The 24,982-nt window shown below is 42.2% G+C and overlaps 2 protein-coding genes across 3 annotated transcripts in view; one reads left to right on the forward strand and one right to left on the reverse strand.

Annotated features, from left to right (window-relative positions):
- The window catches only part of phlpp1 (PH domain and leucine rich repeat protein phosphatase 1), a 43,440-nt gene extending 26,207 nt beyond the window's left edge, over positions 1-17,233 (forward strand). For both annotated transcript variants that reach the window (XM_069692067.1, XM_069692068.1), the window contains 15 exons: positions 1,216-1,341; positions 2,151-2,299; positions 6,403-6,549; positions 8,039-8,266; positions 9,150-9,352; positions 9,707-9,767; positions 10,303-10,398; positions 11,199-11,354; positions 11,691-11,891; positions 12,740-12,902; positions 12,998-13,128; positions 13,338-13,451; positions 13,891-14,085; positions 14,240-14,468; positions 14,561-17,233. In XM_069692067.1, the coding sequence (XP_069548168.1) occupies positions 1,216-1,341; positions 2,151-2,299; positions 6,403-6,549; positions 8,039-8,266; positions 9,150-9,352; positions 9,707-9,767; positions 10,303-10,398; positions 11,199-11,354; positions 11,691-11,891; positions 12,740-12,902; positions 12,998-13,128; positions 13,338-13,451; positions 13,891-14,085; positions 14,240-14,468; positions 14,561-15,877 (3,516 nt within the window). In that variant the 3' untranslated portion in view covers positions 15,878-17,233. The remainder of the gene's footprint in view (positions 1-1,215; positions 1,342-2,150; positions 2,300-6,402; positions 6,550-8,038; positions 8,267-9,149; positions 9,353-9,706; positions 9,768-10,302; positions 10,399-11,198; positions 11,355-11,690; positions 11,892-12,739; positions 12,903-12,997; positions 13,129-13,337; positions 13,452-13,890; positions 14,086-14,239; positions 14,469-14,560) is intronic.
- A 116-nt stretch (positions 17,234-17,349) lies between these two features.
- On the reverse strand, positions 17,350-24,333 carry mep1bb (meprin A subunit beta b). Its single transcript, XM_069691935.1, has 13 exons — positions 24,298-24,333; positions 23,955-24,005; positions 23,825-23,868; positions 23,627-23,705; positions 22,509-22,626; positions 22,162-22,340; positions 21,358-21,576; positions 20,925-21,077; positions 20,342-20,557; positions 19,760-20,227; positions 19,462-19,641; positions 18,956-19,097; positions 17,350-17,788 (listed from the first exon to the last, which is right to left on the reverse strand). Exons 1-13 carry the CDS (start codon positions 24,317-24,319, stop codon positions 17,566-17,568), a joined length of 2,094 nt encoding a protein of 697 aa, XP_069548036.1. The 5' UTR covers positions 24,320-24,333; the 3' UTR covers positions 17,350-17,565.
- Positions 24,334-24,982: the final 649 nt, after the last annotated feature.

Raw genomic sequence — 24,982 nt, forward strand, 5'->3', positions numbered from 1 at the left:
CCACCCTGGACAGATCGCCAGTCCTTCACGGGGACAACACATAGAGACAGACAGAAACAAAGACCATTCACGCTTTCATTCACACCTAAGGGCAATTTGTAGAACCAACAATTAACCTGAGACACATGTTTTTGGACGGTGGGAGGAAGCCGGAGTACCCGGAGAGAACCCACGCAGGCACAGGGAGAACATGCAAGCGCCGCATAGAAAGCCCCAGGCCCAGATTCAAACCCAGAACCTTTTCGCTGCGAGGTGACAATGCTAACCATTGCACTACTGTGCCGGCGCTAAGCCAAGTCTTATAAATTCAAAATGTTTTCAACTTCCGGCTGGGATGTTTTGTCCATTTCTTATCTGGAGTCAAGACACGCTTTAATGTTTGGTGTAATGGTTCACTATAGCGTCCAAGTAGTCTCATGTCGCTCTTGCTTTGTTAAAGTTGCCTCCCTTAAATGACCTTTATCCCTTTATTGCTTTATGTGTTTATGTTTGTATCTGCTAGCTTACATAAGCTCTAAAGGCTCTTCTGGAAAGCCTTAGCTGCCTGACACAAAGGACACTCCATACCCCACCACACCCACGTTTAAAACAATTCACACACAACACATAACCTCTACTCAACCAGGCATCCGCTCAGTGCCTCTGCATGTGTTTGTGTGTGGAGAGTTGCTTGTGCATGCGTGCTTGTGCTGCATTCAAACACCATAACTAGTCACCCATTCATTCACAGAGTCTATATGCTTGAGTGTGTGTGTGACTCTGCATGTGTAAAACGCAATTTCCATACGTTTGCAGCATAGTTGCTCATGTCACGCACATGTGTTTGTTATATGATCGAGCTTGCCTTATATATTTTCATGAGTGTGCTCCTGGTTGACTGAATTAGTCTATCCTGCAGGCATTAAGCATCTTATTTCCTTCAACAGAAGCCTTTTCAAATGAGAAATAACCTATTGAGACATGTATATGTCATATTTTCCTCTCTGTTTCCTTTGCTGTTATTTCCTGACTGTATAGGGATTGGGGTATCATTTATATTCAGAAGGGGTTCAGAGATGTCAGTATTTCAGACTCTGATGTCACTCTTTTGTGTGTGTGTGTGTGTGTGTGTGTGTGTGTGTGTGTGTGTGTGTGTGTGTGTGTGTGTGTGTGTGTGTGTGTGTGTGTGTGTGTGTGTGTGTGTGTGTGTGTGTGTGTGTGTGTGTGTGACTACAGGTGGAGGAGGTGAAGAAGCACAATCACTGTTTGGCCTTCAGCTCGGCAGGGCCTCAGAGTCAAACCTACTATGTCAGCTTTGACAGCTTCACGGAGCACCTGCGCTGGCACAGACACGCTGCCAAGGTATTGTGTTTGCATGAGAGATAGAGAAAGAGGAGGAGAACAGGAGCTTAGGCTCCTTGGGGCTCAACTTGCGGTTGAGCTGCATTGTATATTAGAACATGTGCGACTGCACTACAACCACCACAATCCTGCTGCCGTATGAGCTGAGTGGACTGAAAACTGCACATATTTCACTGCTGTCCAATCTGTAACAGATAGCTTAAGTGTCTCTGTTTGCACTCACACAACATAAACACCACTCGTGGCTCTCTCTCTCCTTTTTTCTCATTTGAACTCAAGTAGGCCATAGCCAGAAAACCTCTTTTCTAAATATTAACAGGGACATGCATGTCACCAGCACCCTGAGGGCCACTCAGAATAGAAGCCTGGATAGAAGCAGCACGTGCTCTGGTGACAACTGCTGAGCCTCTAGCTAACTCCACTCTGAAAGGCTTCAGTTCACAGATTGTAGATTTGCTCCTTTGAGATGAGGCAGACGTTTATGCTGTCATTTCATTTTAGATTGCAGTCTCCAATGATTCTTTGAATTTGACTAACAAATGACCACAGGCTGCCTACTCTACACATCTGCAGTTAACTAGATTACATAATATTGTAATGTGTGATGTTAGGTAGGGTCACTAACTTAACTTCTGACTCTCTAATCCTAAGAAGACTGCTGCAGAGAGACATTTAACCCCCTAGCAGCACGTTAGAAACATATACAGTAAATCAGTAAAGTCTTGTATGGTCGAGGTAATCTTGTTTAACTCCACGCTCCTCTCTTTCACCTGTCCACTCTCCTTCCTTTCCTCTCCACCTCCTTCTAGATGGTGTCCCAGAGAATCAACTCGGTAGATCTGTCCTGCTGCAGTTTGGAGCACCTTCCTCCCAACCTCTTCTATAGCCACGACCTCACCCACCTCAACCTCAAACACAACTTCCTGCCTGCAGACCAGCGCCTACAGCAGCTGCAGAGGTACAATGCCATCATAAACATATAGTAAACACACCTGAGTTTACACTATAATGTAAACAGACAGGACAAAATGGAAGATAAGGGAAGAGAGGATAGAAAAGAGGAGGCATTAAAGGTGAAGGAGACACTTCAGTTTCAATGGGCTGGTTTGAGCAAGGTGAAATTTGAGGCACAATAAGGTTTAGAAAAGCTTTGCATAACTTAGCCACGACAGGAGCTGGGATGGGCTGTTGCACAATGAGGCGAGAGACGAGACAACAACACAGTGAGGCTTCTCTTGAAGCAGCAGGTCATGGCTGGTTGATTTGGACAGCTTTAGCTTTCGCCTACAATTTGCAAGCCACCGACCTGAGCAGTCTAGAACCGGGGCCATTGGCACATGGGGACCACAGAGGCTAGCCAGGGCTGTACTGGGCTAGGTCAGATGAGCCCAGAGCCCAGAAGGGTAGATGCGTCTGCAGGGAAGCTTTTAATGTGCCTGGCCTTCCTCATTCTTTATCTCTGTGGGCACCATCTGCTGCACGCTTATCATGGTCCCAGATTAAAGACCCCAGCCAAGATATACGTGTTCATGTGCGCGTGCATGCACTTGCATTCATATACACACTGGTGCACTTTCTGTCCTGTCACAGCATCTCTTTGTGAAGTTTATTGCCAGAAGAATTCAAGCATTTAACTGATTTTGATTCTGGAATGTGTGATAGCTGTATCTGCAGAATAGAGCGTGTGTGTGTGTGTGTGTGTGTGTGTGTGTGTGTGTGTGTGTGTGTGTGTGTGTGTGTGTGTGTGTGTGTGTGTGTGTGTGTGTGTGTGTGTGTGTGTGTGTGTGTGTGTGTGTGTGTGTGTTTGTGCGTGTGAGAGGGAGAGTTGCTTGCTTGTATGCAACAGAAATAGTAGCTGTAGGCTACAGATTTGGGGTCAGTGCATACAAAGTCTTGATACAGTATGGCATTTTTTTTTTTTTTTTTCATTTGAGGATGGCTGCACTGCAGGAATCCTTGTTTGCGTGGCTGTGCATGTGTACTCTTGTACGCTTTTTTGTCTTCCTGATAAAAGAAAAAAAAAAACAATGAATGAAGCCAAGATTTTCTACCACTGTCATTTTTTTTTAAATTTTTGTTTTAATTATATATAATTTTGAATCCCCTGAATTATGACTGGTGTTAAAATTAGGATGTGAGGGAAATTACTAGTTTTTCCATCAGAGTGAGTGATGTACTGCTCCCCCGCTGGTCAAGTGAGATAACATCTTATTAGATTTTCCAAACGTAAGTAGGCTCATCCGCATTTGACCCAGCATGACAGAAAAAGAGGTCAGTAATGAGAAAGAGATAAATAGTTAGCTGAAAATAGAGGGGTTCTGACAGAAACATGCAGCAGAGTTACTTGAGTACTGGCTTTCGCCTGAGAGACTCGGGTCAGAAGAGCTGGAGTCAAGAACAATATTACTCTGTGTGCAGCCTCTGTGAATGTGGGTGTATGTGTTTTGGTGTGGACTGTTGTGTGAGAGTCTGTTTTTGTTTCAGTATAAACAATGGCTTTCACTGACATCTAACATGGGGTCATAGTGCTTTGTATTTTTCCAAGAGCGATGGAATGTGTGAACCTGCCACATGCCTCTCCCTCACTCTCTCTTTTCTTTCTGGCCAAATACTAACTGGTGATTTGCCAATCAGATATGCAGAATCAGTTGTCTGGGATACTAGCTCTTTCCTCTGGCATGGGACTGCCTTCCCAGCATGCATCTCTCTGTGAAACAGAGGTCAACACCCACTGAGGGGAATGGCTGGCGCTCCGTGCATACGATTGAACCTTTGGCCGGTTTATTTACATATGTATGATAGTTTAGTGAGTTATGAAGGACATCAAAGTCATGGAAATGAAGGGAAAAGGAGAGGGAAAGAGAGGAAAGATAGAGGGGTGGCAGAAAGACAAATTTCAGGATTAAAGGGGTTATTTAAGGACACACGGAGGGTTTAAAGTTGCATTCATTGATTTATGAGACAGTTATTGGCAGCAGAAGAAGTGCAGTGTTACCCTATTATGACCTTATAGAGTTGATATAGTAAAAGTGTGAGCAATCAGTGGCTTATTTTTACACTTTCAGCAGACAGAGAAACTTTAGCATCCAGTTACAGTTGTAGATCTGTTCACATAATGAATATAAATCAAATATTAATTTGACACATCCCTCCAGTTTGCTCTCGACCAATTTCTGAGAAACATTTATGACTTTTTAGCTGCTAAATGCTTGTCTGTGTTCACCAGCTAGTTTCTTACTTTGTTTATCTGATGTTTGGTGCTCACCAGGTGTACAATGTGTCTATCAGAGCTTTAGCTAAAAGATCAAAACTGCTTACAATGTCCACAAATGAAGTTAATGACTGTGGAGTCCTTGGCTGGACCCTTAAAACAATGAGCTAATAAAGGCTAAAAGGCTCTGTAGAGCTGTTGGGAACTATCCAGTTGGAAACTTATTTGACAAAAATGTTGCCTGGTGCAGTTTTTTGGGTTATTTGGGCTCAGCTGAGCAAACTAAAAACACCTTACTATCAGCATTAACCCTCATTGGAGTTGTTTTTCTTTCCACCTGATGAATGTAACTCCAATATTCACTCCATTCAGCTCTGTTTTGGCAAAAACACTTGAGTCTCAATTACCATCTGACCACTAACATTGTCTTTGTGACATCTGGTTGACGGGCAGTGAGGATTTATCAGAGCTGTTTTGGTAAAAGAGAAAAGCAGCTGGAGATTAGGTTGATGGGAGTTGAATTTGTGCAGTGTAAAAGTGAAACAATAAGCTGAAATAAGTCAAATGTCGAGAAGTAAAGAAAACTGCATATGTTGCAGATGGTTCTCTTTGAGGTCATGACTACAAGCAAAACATCTTGATTATAGTTCCTCAATTGATGATATATATGATAAGACAGAATGACACACACATGGGGAGGGAGTCTGAGGAGGGGGTATGAGCATTACTCAGCAGATTGCAGAGGCTGATTTAATGGTAGAATGACATTTTCCCACATACTCTCCACCCACCGCCTGCAGGAGTCACCCTCAGCTGGAATTACTTGGCCACCCTAATCAATAGCCCTGCCATCTCGGTTGCCTTTTCACTCCATCTCCGTGATACACTGTATGAATGTGTGTGCGTGTAATCTGTGTGCGTATATAGCGTGGAAAATCAAGTGTCAGTGTGAGCAGCTGTTCCAGTGTGCAGTGCTAATATGGTCATCTCTGGCCACCTATCTGCTCTGCCTGTGATAGGTGATAGCATGTTGCGTGTGTGTGTTGTGTGTGTGTGTGTGTGTGTGTGTGTGTGTGTGTGTGTGTGTGTGTGTGTGTGTAGATGGATAAAAAAAGACAGGGAGTCATTTCCCCTGCTTCACTTTGTTCCCTTGGCTCCCTCCTCCCTGAGGGTCTCACCCATGTGAAGGTCACCGGTCTGCCATGGGACAGCACTGAATACCACTGGCCATTGGTGTTTAAATGAACAACACAGACGTCTGTGCTGCACTTGTTTGCTCAACAATCAAATGAGAAGGTTTAGCCCCACTGTTATGTTTGTTTATGGATGTGTTTTTCACTTTTAAAAAAAACAACCTGTGTAAGCTACATTTTGCTACATTCTCCATGAATATATTTATGAATATGTTATACTCTCTTGTAATATTAATGTTGACAAGATACAACCACACTCCTACTGAATCACCCCCTTCTCTTCTCTTCTCTTCTCTTCTCTTCTCTTCTCTTCTCTTCTCTTCTCTTCTCTTCTCTTCTCTTCTCTTCTCTTCTCTTCTCTTCTCTTCTCTTCTCTTCTCTTCTCTTCTCTTCTCTTCTCTTCTCTTCTCTTCTCTTCTCTTCTCTTCTCTTCTCTTCTCTTCAGGTTTACCAGGTTTCCCATTCAAAGCATTTCCAAATGTCAAAATATTATGAATTGACTCAAATCTGCCATTTGGGTTGACCAGGTTTCTCAATTGTCAACTTGAATGGCAGAAAGATTGAGTGGTTGAACAGTTCCCAAATGGCACTCACTTACATTTGGAAAACCAGGGTTTCTCTTCTCTTCTAATTAAAAATGGTATCATTCATTTCCAGGTTTTCTCGTCTGCGGAGCCTCAACCTGTCCAACAACCACCTTTGCCAGTTCCCTCTGGCCATCTGTGACATCCCCACCCTGATGGAGGTCAACCTCAGCTGTAACTACCTGACCTCCGTCCCCAGCTCTGTTGGTGCCATGACCAAGTAAGCACAAAAGGAACTTACTGAGGACACAGAAATAATGAAAGCAATAATTATCTTTTTTGTTTTGTTTTTTGTTTTACCAATCTCCTAATTTGCAAGATCTAAATCTTTGGTAAAGTCAGAGGCTCAATAAATCTACAATACACAAATCATTTTTTCATTTGCTGGTTAACTTACTGTTGATTTTTCTGGTGTTTACTTTACCTCTCTACCATTCGCTGCTGGTAATCACTGAACTCCTTCACTCATTCTAAAGGATTGTATCTGCTGATTTGGGCCGATGCTCGCTTGCACTGATGCCATCGTAGAGCTCGACAGCCAGTGAGCCTTTTCACAAACCAACCGCATTTTTGCCTCTTTGAGTGTCAAAAGTTTACATAGCCAAATGTGGGAATTACCTAGCAACAATCATATGGCATAAAAGCCACAAGGATGTACTTTGCCAGTTCCAACATATGTGCAAACAACAGCATAACTTGTACAGATCATCTGCGGTGCTTGCCAGTGACATTTGACCTCAGTCATGGAGTGTGCCATGTCTGTTTATTTTCTGGTCCACATGAGTTAAAATTCACTCTGGTCCATTTTGTGTATTTATACATTCCCTCTTGCCTTTAAATTGTTTTATTCACCTTGGTATTGAGCTGATTTGTTGTGGAGAATGCACTTCTGGTATCGTCCTCTTTTTTGTTGCACACCTTAGTATTTTTTAGGAAGCTAATTGCATTTCTCTCAAGCACTGTACTGCCAGTAAAACATGGGTCCTTTGGACGAACCACTAAATTAACATTTTCTGAAATGAGTTGTCTCTTGGTTGTGAAGGCTGAAAATTATGTATGTCTTACTTGAGATGACAGTGTTACCTTGTACCCCCAAAAATGTCACATTTCTTAGATTCTAAGAACACCTTCAAGAGGATTGAATGTAGCAGATTTTCTTTGGCTGAATGCCAAAGTAGTCTCATTAATGCTCAGCACATTTTATGTTTTGTTTGAGCTCCTCTACTATCCATTTGCATGAGCAAAAGCCTCTTACTTACTCTTCACAAGAGTGTCAAAAATATTGACTCGATAAAGTAAGGGTCTTAAACATGAAGAATCATGCATTATTCGGTTCATTTTATTCCACCATGACAGTGGAGATTAAGAGGGTAATTAAGTAACTGGTTCAGTGCTGACACCTTAGATAGTGCATGTACTTCAAACTCAAACCTCACTTGAAACTAAGCATACAGGTATGTGGCTTGAAACAGGGCCAGATGAGAAGTTAGTCTCCGAGAATGATCTGGTATGCCTGTAAATTCCTGAAGTGGCCCAGTAGGGCATTTATGCTGCTACTGCCATCTGCTGGACATTAAGTTTACTGACTGAGGATGTGGAAATTGTTTAACAAGTCCTTGTTCATACAACATTATATATCTTGAGTTAAAATACTTGCGCAAATCTTTCATGAAACAAGTCAATTGTCTAACCTTCTCTTCCTCTCTCAGTTTGCAGACGTTCCTGTTAGATGGAAACAGTTTAAACGACCTGCCAAATGAGCTGGGGTCCCTCCAGAGGCTGAGCTACTTAGGCCTTTCTTTCAACGAGTTCACCCACGTGCCCCAGGTGCTGGAGCGGCTGACCTCCATGGAGAAGCTGTGCATGGCTGGCAACCACCTCGAAACGCTCACACTGCAGAACTTCAGACTGCTCCATGTCAAACACATCGATCTAAGGTACGACAGTGCAGGGAGATTATTACAAATGTGTTTAAAAGATTTTGATTGCCATGGAATTTATCATTGAACTCTGAGAGTTTTGTCAAACACAAGTATCACCTAAAGTCCCCGTTCATGCATGTCCCGAGCACTGTACTCAACGACACGTTATCCCACTAATGATAGAAACAAAAACACAGGGAGGAATCCAGAACATGAGCAGACAGCACGAAATCAGGAAATCATTTGCCCACAGTGGCTCCATCAGGTGCGTTCTCATAGTCTACAAAAACACAAAGCTGTAGTGACTTGCACTATTTTACAGTTAATACTTCACTACTTCCGACTTTAATTAAATAGAGTTTTTAATTTGTTTGTGTTTTTGTTCTGTGGGTCTTGAGTTGTTTGTTGAACTAAAAGCATTTTGAGGAAGTCCTCTTGAAATTTGTGAACTTCCACGTCTTTAGGGTAGAGCGTTGTCTACCGAGACAAACCAGGCAGGGACAATTCAGCTTGTCTGTTGCTTTGATTCAAATATATTGAAAACTGAATTCTGGTATTTGTTTAAGGAAAATAATAATATGTTTATGTCTTTTAGTTTTTGGTTTTGAATAACTGAGTGCTTGATCCTTTTAAGACATCAGCTACAGGTGAAACAATAATAATCAAATATAGAAAATTATTCATGGTGCATGGTTTACAAATCAAAAGCACTAACTAGTCCCTGCTCTTTCTGTCCATCACTGTTGCACATAGGACAACTGAGTACCAAACAAACCAACAAAACTGTACAATATATCAGCAATCACCCAAAGGCATGTTACCCGCCTTACAAGAAAGAGCCACAGCCTGATCCAATATGAGATGAACCTTTGCTTTTCCTCCCTGCCTACTCTGTCAGGTTGAATAAGATCTCCATCATGGTGCCAGATGAGCCTGACCTCCTGAGGCACGTGACCCAGCTGGACGTGAGGGATAACAGGCTGACGGACCTGGATGCTTCAGTCTTTCCCAGGCTGGAGGTGCTTCACTGCGAGAGGAACCACATCGCCATCATCAAGACCAAGGGTTGTTTGCTCAAAGGCATCTACGCCTCCAACAACGGTGGGTTTGGCACGCAGAACCCCATGATATCTGCACACTACCACCTTGCTTGTTTCTAAACTGAAATCACAAATGTATGTCTCTCTTCTTTGAAGTTTTACGACACAGTATATGTCATCTCACAGATGGCATTTCTGTTTATATATATAACTATTTCAACCCATGCTTGTCTGTCCACATAAACTTTTTTCATCATTGCAGCAGTCTGATTGCTTCTCTGCATCATTCCTCTCTAACTTGTCATCACCATGCTCCCCCTCCCAAAAGCTGCCCTTCATTTCCCATCCACCTGCTTTTGTAATAGGTCGCGTCTGTCCTTGCTGTAGGTTAATGTGTTTGGGTTTCTCCCTACAGAGCTACAACAACTGGATGTCAGTCCTGTGCCTTCCAATCTTAGTTACATGGATATCTCGAGGTGAGAGAAATTCACAAGGAACACAAAAGTATCACGCAACAACACAAATTGAAAAAACTACGTGGAAATGTATCTCATTTATAGTACAACCTCTGAGAAGTGTGGTCAAATATCAACTCAGAAAGCCATCATTGTTTAACCATGTCAATCGTGACCTTTGACACAACCTCTGATTGTTCAGCGAATGTTGGGCTTCTGTACTTATCTTATTTGTGGTCAATAAAAGGGAAAGAGGGACTCTACTTTGACTCGTACGCTATTTGAAAAACATTTTTGAAGACTTTACCCTATGGCCTTGAGAGTGTCAGACTTAAGATAATTTTTTTCAAGTTGTAAGTGCTGTTCCGTATTTGTCCCGAAACACAACACAGCAGATACTTCAGTTACCTCAGAAACTGAATATGAAATATTATAAAACATGGGGAAGAAAAGCTCATTTTCAACCAGAACTGAAGTTGAGTAAATCCACGGCTTTATCTCACTTTAAAAACTACACATCATTTCTCATCATCGTCGCCCTCTTTTCCTCCTGTAGGAACCATATGGATTCCCTGCCAGACTGGCTGTGTGAAGCTAAGAAACTGGAAGTTCTGGACGTGAGCCACAACCTCATCACTGAGCTCCCAGCGCGGTGAGTCTCTCTCACAGCGAATGTGTCTGTAAATGGAGCACAATGCTGTATTATTCCCCCTGCCCTTTGTCGGCCAGTCATCTATCCCCATAGAGCCTCATAAATCACACAAGATAGCCTGTAACCTCCACAGCCTTCGTCCATTCACTTCCTCTTTATATAGCCTTTTAGAAGGTCAGTTCAGATGCACCTCTTCCTCTTCTCTGTGTGTCACAGCGACACTGTCAACCTGGCTCCCTCTGCTTCTCTCTCCCTCGATTTATTTTTTACCCAATAAGTGTCAGAATGATGAATTCCACTTGCAGGCTCCACTAGAGGCGCAGCTATTTTCTGATTTTCTATCCTCATCCACACCCCAATCCTCCTCCCACTATCCTCATTTCGATAACAGTTTTAGTCCTTCCTCAGTTACAGTCCCCTCATTCCTGAGCATCTATCTATCTATCTATCTATCTATCTATCTATCTATCTATCTATCTATCTATCTATCTATCTATCTATCTATCTATCGATCGATCGATCGATCGATCGATCGATCGGTCTGTCTGTCTGTCTGTCTGTCTGTCTGTCTGTCTGTCTGTCTGTCTGTCTGTCTGTCTGTCTGTCTGTCTGTCTGTCTGTCTGTCTGTCTGTCTGTCTGTCTGTCTGTCTGTCTGTCTGTCTGTCTGTCTGTCTCTCTCTCTGCCGGTCCGTCGGTCGGTCTGTCTGTCTGTCCAACTCTGTACTTTCATAAGAGTCTGATTGTTTATCATTAATTTTCTAGCACTGACCCAACCATCTGTATATTCCTTGTGCTGCAGGTTGTTATGCAGCAACAGTCTGAGGAAGCTGAGTGCAGGACATAACCAGCTGCAGAAGCTGCCCGAAAGAGTGGAGCGCCCTCTTCTGGAGGTTTTAGACATACAGCACAATCAACTGGTGGAGCTGCCCTGCAACCTGTTCCTCAAATCTGACAGGTAACCTTAATCATGAGCTGGAAGTGATTTTTATATTTATTTATTTTTTTTTTACTTCTGTGCACCCAACATTTGACAAGAAGATTAAGTGTGGGTAAAATTCCGGTATATGAGGATGAAAGGCCAAAATTACATTTTTAATCAAGGACGAGATAACCAAGGGCGAGGATGACAGGCAAATGAAAAACAACCAAGCCGTATTTTTTTAATGGTGGGGTCATAGAAGAATAAATCTATGTAGAAGTTTGTGATTAAAGTTATTCATCTAAAAATTTGCATGTTCCAGTCGGGAAGATAACAAAAATAATTGTGCACTTTCATCACTTTTACTTTCAGTTTACGATGCGTAAATGCATCGGCCAATAAGCTGGAGCAACTGCCACCATCCAGTCTATCAGAAGAAAGCCACAGCATCCTGCAGGAACTCTACCTGACCAACAACCGGCTGACGGACAAGTGTGTACCCATGCTAACAGGACATACACACCTACGAGTTTTACACATGGCCTACAACCATCTCCAGACATTCCCGGCCAGGTAAAAAACTCAAAATCTTAACTCTTCTCTCTAATCACCTATGTTTTACACTAGAGCTGGAACTAATGATTGTTTAGTAGTTGTTTTTTTTCATTTATTTAATCATTTATATTGACCATTTAGTCCAAAGAATGTCCGCAAATCATGAAAAATGCCTTTCACAATTCCCAACAGCGCAATAATATTTTGTCCGACTAATAGCTCAAAATCCAACCAGATGCAGCTTACAGTAACATAAAAAAAAAAAAGAGAAAAGCAGATCCTCACATTTGCGCAGATGGAACCAGTGAATTTTTCTGGCAATGACAAATAATTGATTTCCAATCAGTCTAAAGAAAATATTTTCCCTCACACTAGGTCAGAGTCCCTACACTGATCACCCTAACATGAATTGAATATATACCCATCCCTGCACTCTGCCTGACAGTGTATTCAAACCCAGGACCTTCTTACTATCAAGACACTGTGCTAACAGTTGTGTTGCTGACAGTTGTGTGGCTAAACGTTGTGCTACCCTTTGGTTTTATTTCACTAAACACAAACTAAAAGCATTTAAGTATTCTACACCTGGGCTTAATTTGAATACAATAATGATTACCGAAAAAAAACATATTGTTGCTTTTTTTTAACTCTTCTGTTCTAGTGGAATAAGTTTAGTGTCAAATTTGCATTATCGAGTCGTGGAGCAAAACTTTTCGTCAGACATGCAAGGTGAGGGTCACATGACCCCGATAGCTGGCATCAATAGGCCTCTTTTACCGTATAGTTTTCAGTCATTTGATGAACCAATTAATCGTGTCAGCGCGATATACATTTCAGCTCACCGATTGCTTCTCTTTGTCCTTCAGTAAAATGGCCAAGTTGGAGGAGCTTGAGGAGATTGACCTGAGTGGAAACATGCTGAAGACTGTCCCCACCACCATCATGAACTGCCGGCGAATGCACACACTCATCGCCCACTCCAACGCCATCGAGGTCTTTCCTGAAGTCATGCAGCTGATGGAGATGAAAGTAAGCATGGGGCGACAACGACATCTCTGTGAGCTCCTGCGCTCGCACTGCACATGCATTTGTGTGAGTGCTGACATCTTGTCTTCCGTTGTCAGTGTGTGGATCTGAGCTGCAACGAGCTGAGTGAGATCGCTCTACCCGAGAATCTGCCTCCAAAGCTTCAGGAGCTGGACCTCACTGGAAACCCTCGTCTCAACCTGGACCACAAGACCCTCGAGCAGCTTAAGTATGTCATTAATTCTCTGCAGGCCTTTCTGATTTATAGTGGACTTCTATAGACCTGTTAGTATGAATTGAGTTTTTTTATATATATATATATACATATATGTATAGTCTATTTCTTTTGGTAAAGCCAGAGGGTGCTTTATGTATCCTTGTGCTTCAAAATGCCACAGTAAATATGATCTTTTTTTTTAATGTTTTCTTCTTTTCCAGTAATATTCGCTGCTTCCGTATTGATCCGCCTCCAACCTTTTCATCAAATGAGGCATCTGGTGGGCCTGCTGTGTGGAGTCATGGTTACACAGAGGCCTCGGGCGTCAAGAACAAGTGAGTTCAATTCGATCAATGACGAAACAACAAACACCATCGCACTCGTCCATTGAAGCCTCACTAATCCAAACCAATGAGCATTGTTGAAGCCACATGACTAATGATAAAAATATTGAAAACAAGAATCATGTACATTCACATGCCAAAACATCTCTGTATGGGCTACACTGCCAATTCAACACTTAAAGGTACATTCTGAAGAGAAGATATGAGCAACTGTGTGTATTTTGTCTTTATTTTCACATATGTGGGTGAGGCTTGATACTCTGCTATGATGCCAGTGGGTTTGAGGTTTTGCTCTACAGTCAAATGAATCACAGAAGGCATTGTGTCCTTTGTTATTAGTGTGTGGAGTGACATTATCAATATATGAACAGAAGAGTTATTATGCCGTTGCAGCGCTCTTTGTATCCTCACACAGCTTCTTTCTTTTCAGACTCTGTGTCGCGGCCCTTTCAGTAAACAGTTTCTGTGGGAGTCGTGAAGCTCTCTACGGTGTATTTGACGGAGACAAGAATGTGGAAGTGCCCTATCTTTTGCAGTGCACCATGAATGATGTGCTGGCTGAAGAGCTACACAAGACAAAGAGCGAAGAGGACTACATGACCAACACCTTCCTCGTCATGCAAAGGTACAAGAAAGGGTTTGACCAGCTTGTTTTGTGCTATTTCCTCCATTCGCCTGTAATTCTCTTATTCACAAAACATTCATCGTATGTTTCTAGTTTTTAATCTCTGCACAATTAAACCCCCTCTCGCTGTGTCGTGTTTTTTCTGCCCCTGTAGGAAACTTGGAACTGCAGGACAGAAACTGGGCGGCTCGGCGGCTCTGTGTCACATTCGCCATGACCCCACCGACCCTGCAGGCTGCTTCACCCTCACAGCTGCTAATGTGGGCAAGTGCCAGGCCATCCTGTGCCGCGACGGAAAGCCGTTGTCCCTGTCACTGCTTCACAACGTAGGGCTCGAGGAAGAATACCGCAGGATCAGGCAGCACAGGGCTATCGTCACTGAGGTAGAGAGCCCTGAAATCAGTGCAGCACAATCAGTCAGTTAAATGTACTTTTCGACGAGCACTGTACTGATTTGTTTGCTCTTTTCCCACAGGACAACAAGGTGAATGGCGTGACCGATTCCACACGAATCATGGGCTACTCCTTCCTTTACCCTTCCGTCATCCCTTGTCCCTATGTGCAGACGGTCACTCTCACCCCTCAGGATGAGTTCTTCATTCTGGGTAGCCGGGGCCTATGGGACGCTGTGTCTCCCACCGAGGCTGTGGAGGCCGTTCGGAACGTCCCCGACGGCCTGGCCGCTGCTAAAAAGCTGTGCACGCTGGCGCAGGGCTACGGCTGCACCGACAGCCTCAGCGCTGTCGTGGTCCAGCTCAGTGTGAGTGAGGACTGCTGCTCTTGCTGCTGTTCTGAGCCCCCCCAGCCACCTCCCAGCCCCGGCTTGGGCCCCTATCCTCCATCGTCCTCTGCCATCAAGGAGCGGCCTTCGGATGGCTCCCTCCCCGTGCCCCCTTCCTCCTGCAGTGAAATCAGCAGTGAGATCAGTACCAGTGAGATGAGCAGCGAGGTGGGCTCCACAGCTTCATCCGATGAGCCTCCGCAGAGCTCCTTAGTGCTACTACAGGAACAGCCCCACCACCCTCACCTCCACCTGCATCATCAGGCCCACTTGATGTCCCTACAGCACCAGCAAGCGCACACAACTAACCAGCCCTGCCAGTATCTGTTCCCAAGTTCGGAGCTGCCTTCTGCCCGCAGCTGCTGCGCCCTCCATCCTGCCTGCTTAGCAGGCTCCTTTCAGAGGCAGCTGTCTAGTGCCACCTTCTCCAGCGCCTTGTCTGACAACGGGCTGGACAGCGAAGACGAAGAGCCCATTGCTGGCGTTTTCTCTAATGGGAGCCGTGTGGAAGTAGAGGCCGATGTTCACTGTCTGAAAGCGGAGTCCTTGTCCTCATCACCCCAAACATCGGTACACTCATCTTCTGTTCAGGAACGCACCCTGCTCACACTCCCCCCACCTCCGCCGCCACCATGCACCCCAGAGCCACTCGAGGAAGCCGTCGACACGAGCCAAGGGGAGGCTGAGAACGAGCTTGAGAGGGATGAGTCGTGGCAAAGTGTCGGGCCTGGAGGTGGGGACGGAGGAAAGTTGGCAGGAAAAAGAAGGGTTAATGGTTCGGTGGCGCGCCAGGAAAAGAGTCACAACCTTATTGAGGTAGCTGCTGACGCTCCCTGTAAAAAGTCCGGGGGTTACTTCACAGCTCCAGCCCAACCTGACCCGGATGACCAGTTCATCATTCCCCCTGAGCTGGAGGAGGAGGTGAAGGAAATCATGAAGCAGCATCAGCAGAAGCAGCAGAAGCCGCCTGGGACAGATCAACCCACGGACTACTACGACACCCCTCTCTGAGCAGCAGCACCACCAACTACAGCCTCAACTCCTCAAAGTCAACCTAACCACTCTGATTTTCCCACGTGCGGACACAAACAAATGAGTTTCTTCAAGAGGCTGTGAATTGCACATGAATAAGTTGAATGCATCTTTTTCGAAGCAGCTCTGCACAGCCTCAACATTGGAGAAACATACGCTCTAACCTGCTCCATTCATAGAATAAACAAGCAAATGAGCCCTTTAATGATACTCAACCCTCTTGAATAGCCTGTGGACACATCTCCTGGTGTCCGTGGTCGTGCCCTTCTCGCACACTGTGGAACGATATTTTTACATTAGACAACCAGCTGAGTATGTAATCAACACTAGTCTCTTTGCAATAGCATTAGCTTGCAACAACACTTGTTAATATGGATAACAATTCCATGGTTTATTGTTTTGTAAGAAATTACCATATCTTTTAATGTGAAAGCAGTGAAGTTGCTGAAAGAACTTTTTAAAAACAGAGACACATCATCTTTTTATTATCAGTGAACCATGTCGAATGGTACACCATTAATACCACACCTAACTGTTGTAGATAGGGCACTTAAAATACTGTATTTCTTCAGTAAATCATGGCTCTTGGCCTGTAAAATGGCATAGAAATTTTTTGTAGAAATTTGCAATACTAACTCCTAGGAGTTGCATACTCTTTATGGTGACTCAGTCACTTTTACTAATCTTCTCTGAGAGAAATGGTGATTTTTTTTTTTTTTTCCAATGATTGTAAATAAGAGAAATGTTGTATACTGATGCTTTTAAATGTCGGTGAAGGTTTTAGTGGTGGGGAGGATGTGTTGTTTGCTCTTATGGAGGTGTCACCCCCCTCCTCCCTTTATCTTACAATTTAGACCCACAAATATGACACACACACGTGCACACAAAATCACAAACACACATACACGTAAATGTGCAATTGCTGGTCAGAAATCCCAACATTCCATGCAATATAACGACACAAAGTTTGCTCCACTTTGTTTAATTGTGATGTCCTGTAGTCATCACTGTATCTATTAAACACTAATAGACCGATATTTGCATGCACACACACACACACACACACACACACACACACACACACACACACACACACACACACACACACACACACACACACACACACACACACACACACACACACACACACACACACACACACACTGTACATGGACACTCACAGGTAATATTAGTCCCACCTCCCTCCTACAGTAACTGTTATCACCGGCATGACTGTGTCAAGTTCAGTAATACAAACAAATATATCCACATGGAAAAGAAACAACACAAATGTTCCTGTCTTTGGTATAATAAATTTTAAATTTGTGAGTATAACTCTTGTTCTCTGGGACTTGTTTTTAGAAATTAATAGAAAATCAGTGAAGTGGCTCATTGTTTGTGCTTTTAAAATAATTTATTCAACAAGTTAATTTTCTTACATTTTGCTCGAGTTTTTACATCGAATGACCAGCAGGGGGCATTCTAATATAATGTTTTGATCCGGTATGTAATGACTTAGCCTAAAAACATAACCTTAATTCTATATATGCAAAACCCGGTTTATACAATATTTAGCAGGGGAAAAAAATGCTGATTTATTTGACTTAAAGTCGTGTTCTTCTGTTCACCAAGTTGTCATTGCAAAGTTTAGGGTCCCTGACGGTCTATTATAATTGCACATTGACATGCACGTTTTCCATGACAACACTGGTTTCATCATTGTGTTTCTTATACTTCTTCTTAACACAGATGACACTGACCACTGTAATCACCAACATTACTCCCAGTACAGACAGTGAAGCAGCAAGTGCAAGATTGGTTTTATCCTTGGCGGACCCCTTGGACTGACAACTGTCTCCGTAGTACCACCAGTCATCTCCCACCACGCACCTAAAGAGCAGAGGAGAAAGGTAGAACACAAAAGAGAAATACCAGACTTTTTTTTTTCAGATGGTGATAAAAAAAATTGGTGGAAAGTATGAGATAAACTTAACCTAATGGGAAATGGTGAGAGAGTAAATGATTCACTGTGGAACTCATCAGAAGCAGCTTTTCCAGATAGATATTAATCAAGAATTTGTCATATAACTACAGGAAATACCCTGGAGTCTTTTAAAATATTTGCATCCAGAGTGTTCTTAAAGTAATATTAAGCAGAAATTTGGGGAAATACATTCATATACTTTCTTGCCAAGACTTAGACAAAAAGATTGATATGCCTCTCATGAGCAAATTATAAATATGTGGCTCATATCAGCAGATGGTGAGGTTCGCTGAGTACGAAGACAAAAAAAAAAACAGGTCAACATCTCCCTGGGCACTGTCAAGTCCAAAGATAACAAAACGTTACTGCAGAAATAGTCCCAGGAAGCAAGCAATACCAGATCTGCCGCCTGGCGTGTTGTTGGGTGTGTTGCAGGTGGATGGTGCTCTACAAATTGGTTGGCTGCAGTGCATTAGCAGCCAATGCTACAGGAGAACCATTGGTGGATAGACACTGTGCTTAATGACTGCACAATACGTTCATAACATTTGAGATAAAACACAAATTAAAAGGTTAAATGCAACAACAACAAAAATCTGAATAAAATAAGATTAGTAAAACAGCCTGCTGTGGGTCAGAAAATCTGCCTACACTGCAGCTGCCTCTCTCGCTGCTGTGGAGTTCTGCTCATAACTCATGTAAAACTAAAACTGTCTTACAAAATGTTTGTACAGATTAAACCAAGCCAGATATAATTTATAACTAGCTTCAGAGGTGCATTCAAATGATTTTTTTTTATTATTCTTTTTGTATTCTAATTCACATGCAAGTCAGCATTGGTACTGAAAAATACCTGTAATATTTCACTGATTTAGAGATTGTCCCTATCATATGGGATATATTCGATCTTACTCAGGCTGTATTTGGATTGTAAATCCCAGCTGTCAAGAGGCTGTTTGAACTGAACATCTATTGAATACCCAACTTCAAATTGATTTCAACATGTTACCTCTAGGCCTGGCTTGTTGTTACAGTCGCAGACTAGTGAGTGTGGTAAAAAAAATAGTGCTCACCTGCAAGCGGCTTTGTCTTCATCCACGACACAGACACCATCATTCTGACAATGCACATTGAGGCAGGCCTTAGAAGTGGTGGAAGTGACAGGTTGTCCGGTTGTAAGAGGCAGAGGCTGGGTCACCGTCAGATGGGAAACGTCTGAAGAGGGACAGCAAATGAGAAAGCATCAGTTAAATGGATCCAAGTGGGGGAGCTGAAGGACAGGATGGCATCTTTTACTCGGGTGTTTTTATGACAAGTGGATATATGAATCATTGATTGTAATCCTACTTAATCCTTCTAATGCTGCTTGAACGACTGGCAGAGAAGAGTATAGTATAATTAATAGGTAACTGATCCCATGAAAGGATGAATGTAGTTTCATCAAAAAAATGCTCACATACATTGTAAACTTTTGGGCAATACTTTTCTTCCCTTATTTCTTTAATTTGTTTGGACACACAGAATGTTTTTTTATGATAAAAAAATCTTTCGAGTTTAAACTGTAATCGAGTGCTTTTACCCTCCATGGTGAGGAGAAAGATGGCGTCTCCTCCCTTGATAAAATCCCTGCTTTTGGCTCTGAGGTGGGTGAGGTACACCGCTGTACCGGCGCCTGGTCCTCTGAAATACTTCAATCCATCTGTATCGTTGACCTCAACGCCAACCTTGCGAGGATCATCCCAGAAAAACTGATCAGACTCTGTTCAAAAGAAGGTTGAAAGGGTGCCTGAATACATAGTACAGAAAAAATACTACTCTAATGATTTGTTTATAGGAGCAATTTATTTGACATTTTTTGATAGTGAAAATACCTGCACCTGTTGCCTTCATGTTGGGGTCAGTGGTGATACTGCGCTGGTTGGACATGCGCTTTTGGATGTGTGGGTTCTGGTCCATTAGCATCATGGTTATCTGTTTCCAGGGGCACGGCCATTTCTGTCCTGTGTCCCCTTCACGGGCCACCAGATGAGCATAGGCTGACAGGCCGCCCGGGTAGTCTGCCTTGCCGCTGGGGTACAGCTCCATTTGGAAGGTGTAACCCTCCTTTGAGGTGTATGGGGGGCTAAAGATAGGTGTGTCTGTTGGGGTGTTTTCCATAACATGACTGAAGTTTTTCACCCGCCATATAAACTCTGGGCAGGTGGTCGCAGAAAGGTTGATGTCATCCAGGGACAGTCCCCCTGCTAGGGGCCCTGAGCCCTCCTTGGTCCCTTGAAAGACAACGCGGAATTTTGTTTTGACGTCTAGACTCACATGGTGCAGCTGCCACAGCTCCTGAGGGGATCCTGTTACAGCACATGAGGTAAAAGCATATATCAAACAGGAAATACACCATGGTCACATTTCAGGAAAATGCGAACAGCAAATTCTGAGCAGTAATAAGATTTCGTAATAGTCACCATCTATGGTCTTTATAAAGCGCAGTTGTCCGTTGGGGTCAGCTCTGTCATACTCTTTGACGTAGATCTTCAGTGTGTCGCTGGGGCCAGCGCTGTTGTAGTAGAAGAACTGCAGACATTGGTAACCTCTTTTGGGATAAAGCAGCCTGCTCTCCAGCAGTGCGACATCTCCAGTGTTGGCTTTGCCAGTGCTGAAGTGCATGAAATACCCTGAGCCTGAAGATATTAATGTCATTGAATCAATATTGTCAATATTTAGGTGTTATTGCATTGTGAATGAAAAGAGGAAAGTGTATTCAGGCATACTGTAGCAATAATTAAAAGAAGGGTTCACATTTTTACAGGCTAGGAGGAGATTCATGATAATGAGAATCTAATGTAAAAGATGAATCTTTTAGTATGTTTAGCTTGTTTTCACTATGGAGAGGAAGAACAGCTGCAGGGACCAATAAGTCTTTCAGCATACATACAGGCATATCAACGTTGTTATAAGACAAAATCACTCAAATGTGAACATATCCTTTAATGAAGTAAAGTGTATCTTAATGATGTGGCATGCATATCCCTCCGACATCATTCTCACCAGTGCATTTGCCCATGTTGGAGTAGTCGGTGTCAGGCCCGCCATCAGCTTGGGAAACCCTGACCCAGTCGGCCTTATCCCCTTGTCCCTGGATCATACCACAGATGTTCTCACGTTCCAAGTCACATGAGTCCAGGAAGGTGTAGCCCTGGGCTACAACACATTTCATAAACATATGTAGTGCAGGAGTACTTTGAACTGCAATAAACTGATCAATTACACAGCGAGGAGAATGTTGTGCTTATCCGCATATTGCCACTTGGCAAAGATTCAAGAGATAAGTCCCCTCACAACACGGCTTATCTCACAACATTATTCATTGGAACTAGCTGTGATAAAACGTGGAATTAAATTGATCAGCAGCTGTGGTTCCAGCTGATATTTCTAACGCAAAACATTAAAAACAACTCGGGTGGTGGTCGTTGACTCTTACTGCAGTTATAGAGGCGGTGCAGCTTGAGGATGTCACTGTCGCTGAACTCCATCCGCTGGCCGATGACATCACTGAAAGCAGGGATCTTGGTGACGATGGTGGGCTCAGTGCCATCACGGAAGGCGTTTTTACTGTAGTGCATCATGGAGCCGTAGTCGTACGGTACACCCAAAGAGCTGGATGTAGTGTCATTGTAGGTGTTAAAGTTGTGTTCCTTACCTGCAGATCAGACATTTTTTAAGATGTCAGTGCAGTTGAATTCATTTTCACATTGCATTATTCCAACATGTGAATGTAGGGGTGGATTTCAGGGATGTGTTTCTGATATCACTCATAAAACCTGGTTATAAGCAGGTTTTTAAAGCCTATATACAAGACCCGTGTCATATCAAAGTACACAGTACTATGATGTTTCAGAAGTTTTTAAAGAATGAAATACTTTCAAAATAAATTTGACAACAATTTGATGAGCATGTGTCAATACCAACCACTAAGACATTCTGATTTGTCAAGCAGTAAATCAAACGTGCAGTCCTTTCCTTTCAGTCCTTCATAACAAACCTCTTAAACAGTGCTTGGACTGAAGGGATTTTTCTGCTTCGTTAGACTGTCAATTATGTGAAAAGCTCACATATATGTTATGAATGGAAGCTATTTGGTCCACCTTAATCTCACAAAATTATAATCATACTTGTGTAAACAAAATTATGGAGTGGACATGTCATAAAGAGATGAATGACATGTGGGAGCATGAATGGGCAGTGTTTATGATTTAGTTGGCTGTAACAGTGAGAGGTTCAGTACCCTCTGAGATGCGGTCCCACATGATTTTGACATAATCGTCGCGGTCTGCCCTGGACTGCTCATGCCAGAAACCCAGAGCATGAAGGAACTCATGTTCAATGGTGGCGATTCGGTCACAGTTGTTCCCTATTGACAAGCTCTGTTTCCCAACTTGACGGTTACCAACGGAGGAGAAACAGCTATTGGAAAGAAAACAAGGCTTTTATAAACCTCACAAAGAATCTGCAATGTCTTATCTCAAAAACTTTTCTTGTTATCAAAAATATACAGAACATATAATTATTTAATCCCTGAGAAAGTACATATTGTCTTGCCATCTAAGCAGAATTTAGCCCTCTGTGTCTTACCCGCTCCCTTTAAATATGGAAATGTAATTTGCTTCTCCGCTCCAAGGCTTGAAGTCGATGCAGGTCTTGAGCCGATACTGCTCAAAAGCCTTAAGAATCACACCTTTTGCGTTGATCTCTACAAAGAACATAATAAATCAAGTTCAAGTAAAGATGAAAAAAATATGTCTTCCAAATCCCCTTTTTAAGAATGACTACAATGCAATGTAAATGCAGAAAAGGGGCACTGTTGAATTAGTTAAGCCTGCTAAGGTTCAGTATTAAATCCTCTCTGATAAGGGCTCACATGTCTGACTCACTGCATCAGCTGTAAATGACTGAACATCAAACATACAATATACACCCAGTGTTGCTATAAAGCCGCAAAACATGAAATAAGTAAAAAGTGAAATAAAAACAAGGAAAATATTTGCATGTACTGTTTGCTGGAGGGTTGAAGTCAGACATCATTGGTGAAAAAAGTAGTCCACTTATTTACTTAAGAAGAAATTGCAATGCCACAAATTCGAAATACTCCATTGCAAGTCCCGAATTCAAATTCTTTAACAGAAAATAAGTAATACTACAGCAAATATTAGCAATAAACGATAGCATACTCGAAGTTTAAAAAGTGATAGTCCCCATTATGGTCCCTTTCAGTTTTATGATATTATCAATATTGTTATATCAGTATCATCTTTACTTTTGATGTATTAAGATATACATTTGATTAAGGAGAATCTATTTTTTAACTGCTTCATATATGTTGGGTGGTTCAATCTAATACAGTGAATTATATGTTTTGATTAAATGTTTTGTATGTACAATCCTGATCTCGGAAATTAACTTTTAAATGTGGCTGTTAAATAGGAAAACGTAGAGAAAATTTGAAATTTTCATCTGAAATGTAGTAAAGTTGAAGTATAAATGTATTTATTTTTTTAAACTTACTTTACTAAACACTAAAATGATGCAAAAGTACTTAGTGCACTGTCCTTCACTTATAGCAAAGTACGAATACAGTATATGCCAATATTATTTAAAATGGATTTATCTTATTCTAAAACTGTTTTGCAGAGACATTCTCCAGACCCCCATTAGCTGAAATAGCTTTCCAATTTTCAAACAGGCACTCTTACCTAAGTCATCTTCCATGTAGTATGGGATCGTCTTTGGCCACCTGTACTCGCCCCCTATTATGGAGTTTCGAGTTTGTCTCTGCAGCGGCCAGCGAAAGCAACCACAAAGGTCAGAAGGAACATAATGAGTAATGGATAAGCTTTCTCCATAAACTTCAGTTGTGCAGGTGAAAATTATAAGCAGTTAACGTAACATACCTCATCAAGTACAATGTCCCCCTCTACAAGATTCAACCCTGCCTCTAAGGGGACCAAGCAAAGAAAATTGGTCAATTTGAATATTGAATAAAAAGGTGGAAACAAGAAGAAAAGGGATCTTTCTACATACCTTCATTGATGTCAAAAATGTCCAGGTCCTGTCCACCATCCACATCATAGTCTGTAAGTGCAGTAAGTAATGTGAAAATAAATGTGAAGAAAGTTAATATGAAAATTACTTAAAAAAAAAAAAAACGGTGTCTGTGACTTGCTTGAGAAAAAGCTTTACCTGTTATTTTTGCTGTGGGCTGAACAATATAAAATAAAAGGGTAATTGTTATTGATTAGCAAATTTATCTTGATAAAGTTTAGGTTATAATGAGAGTATCTTTGTAAAAAAAAATTAAAAAAAATCCTCACCAAGCAAAGAGAAGTACCACAAAGAAGGCATACAATGTGAAGAACAAGCACACCTGTAGGTTTTCTTCCTGCCATGTCTTAGAATCTCCCTCCACATGGGAGCATGCAGGTGACACACTGAGCTCAGACAGACACTCGGAAAGCAGAAATCAGGGAGGGCCATGTGGGGAATAAAATAAACCACGTGAACAAGTTAATGACTAACAGAGATGTAAAGGGTCTGAGTTATACAACAACTTCAATCTACTCTGTTATCTGTCAACAAATCTTTACACATTTGCAGGGGGCAGCAAAACTGCTGTGTAGCCTGCCTAACTGCTGGGATGAGACATTTCTTTAGTGTAATTTTACGCATAAAAAAAAACAAATTGATATGTGGACAGTTCTGTTCAAAGGTCATTAAGTTAATTATTTCATCGATAACCATTATCTCGGATACATATTTGATCTATTATAAATAAATAAAATAATCTAAAAAAAAGGGTTTTAAGGCATTTACACAATACATATGGCTTTTTGTCAGTACTGCTCTGTGCTATTTTGATTGTTGAATGGCAAAGACGAGTAGGAGGCTCTTGTTGTCATGAAGCTTCAGAGAAACACAAAGGCTTTACATCACAGCAGTCACTGTACTGACTCAAGAATTCAACTGAACAAAGAAGCATACTGACAATTGCCCATAATCACAAGAAATTCTGGTGTTTTACACTAGAAAACTGATGTTATTGTCTGCACACC

This window comes from Brachyistius frenatus, unplaced genomic scaffold, assembly GCF_029030835.1.
Source record: "Brachyistius frenatus isolate BFR_SWC_R1_liver_20210118 unplaced genomic scaffold, ASM2903083v1 Contig_12, whole genome shotgun sequence".
In the NCBI taxonomy this organism is placed as follows: Eukaryota; Metazoa; Chordata; class Actinopteri; family Embiotocidae; genus Brachyistius; species Brachyistius frenatus.

What these genes read in the sequence shown, in the direction of transcription:
- mep1bb (XM_069691935.1), bottom strand. Translation starts at nt 24,319, where the DNA reads ATGGCAGGAAGAAAACCTACAG. An exon ending in GGCAGGAAGAAAACCTACAG is followed by an intron (nt 24,006 to 24,297) that starts GTGTGCTTGTTC and finishes CTGCACTTACAG; the next exon opens with ACTATGATGTGGATGGTGGA. An exon ending in GCACCGCCTCTATAACTGCA is followed by an intron (nt 21,078 to 21,357) that starts GTAAGAGTCAAC and finishes AATGTGTTGTAG; the next exon opens with CCCAGGGCTACACCTTCCTG.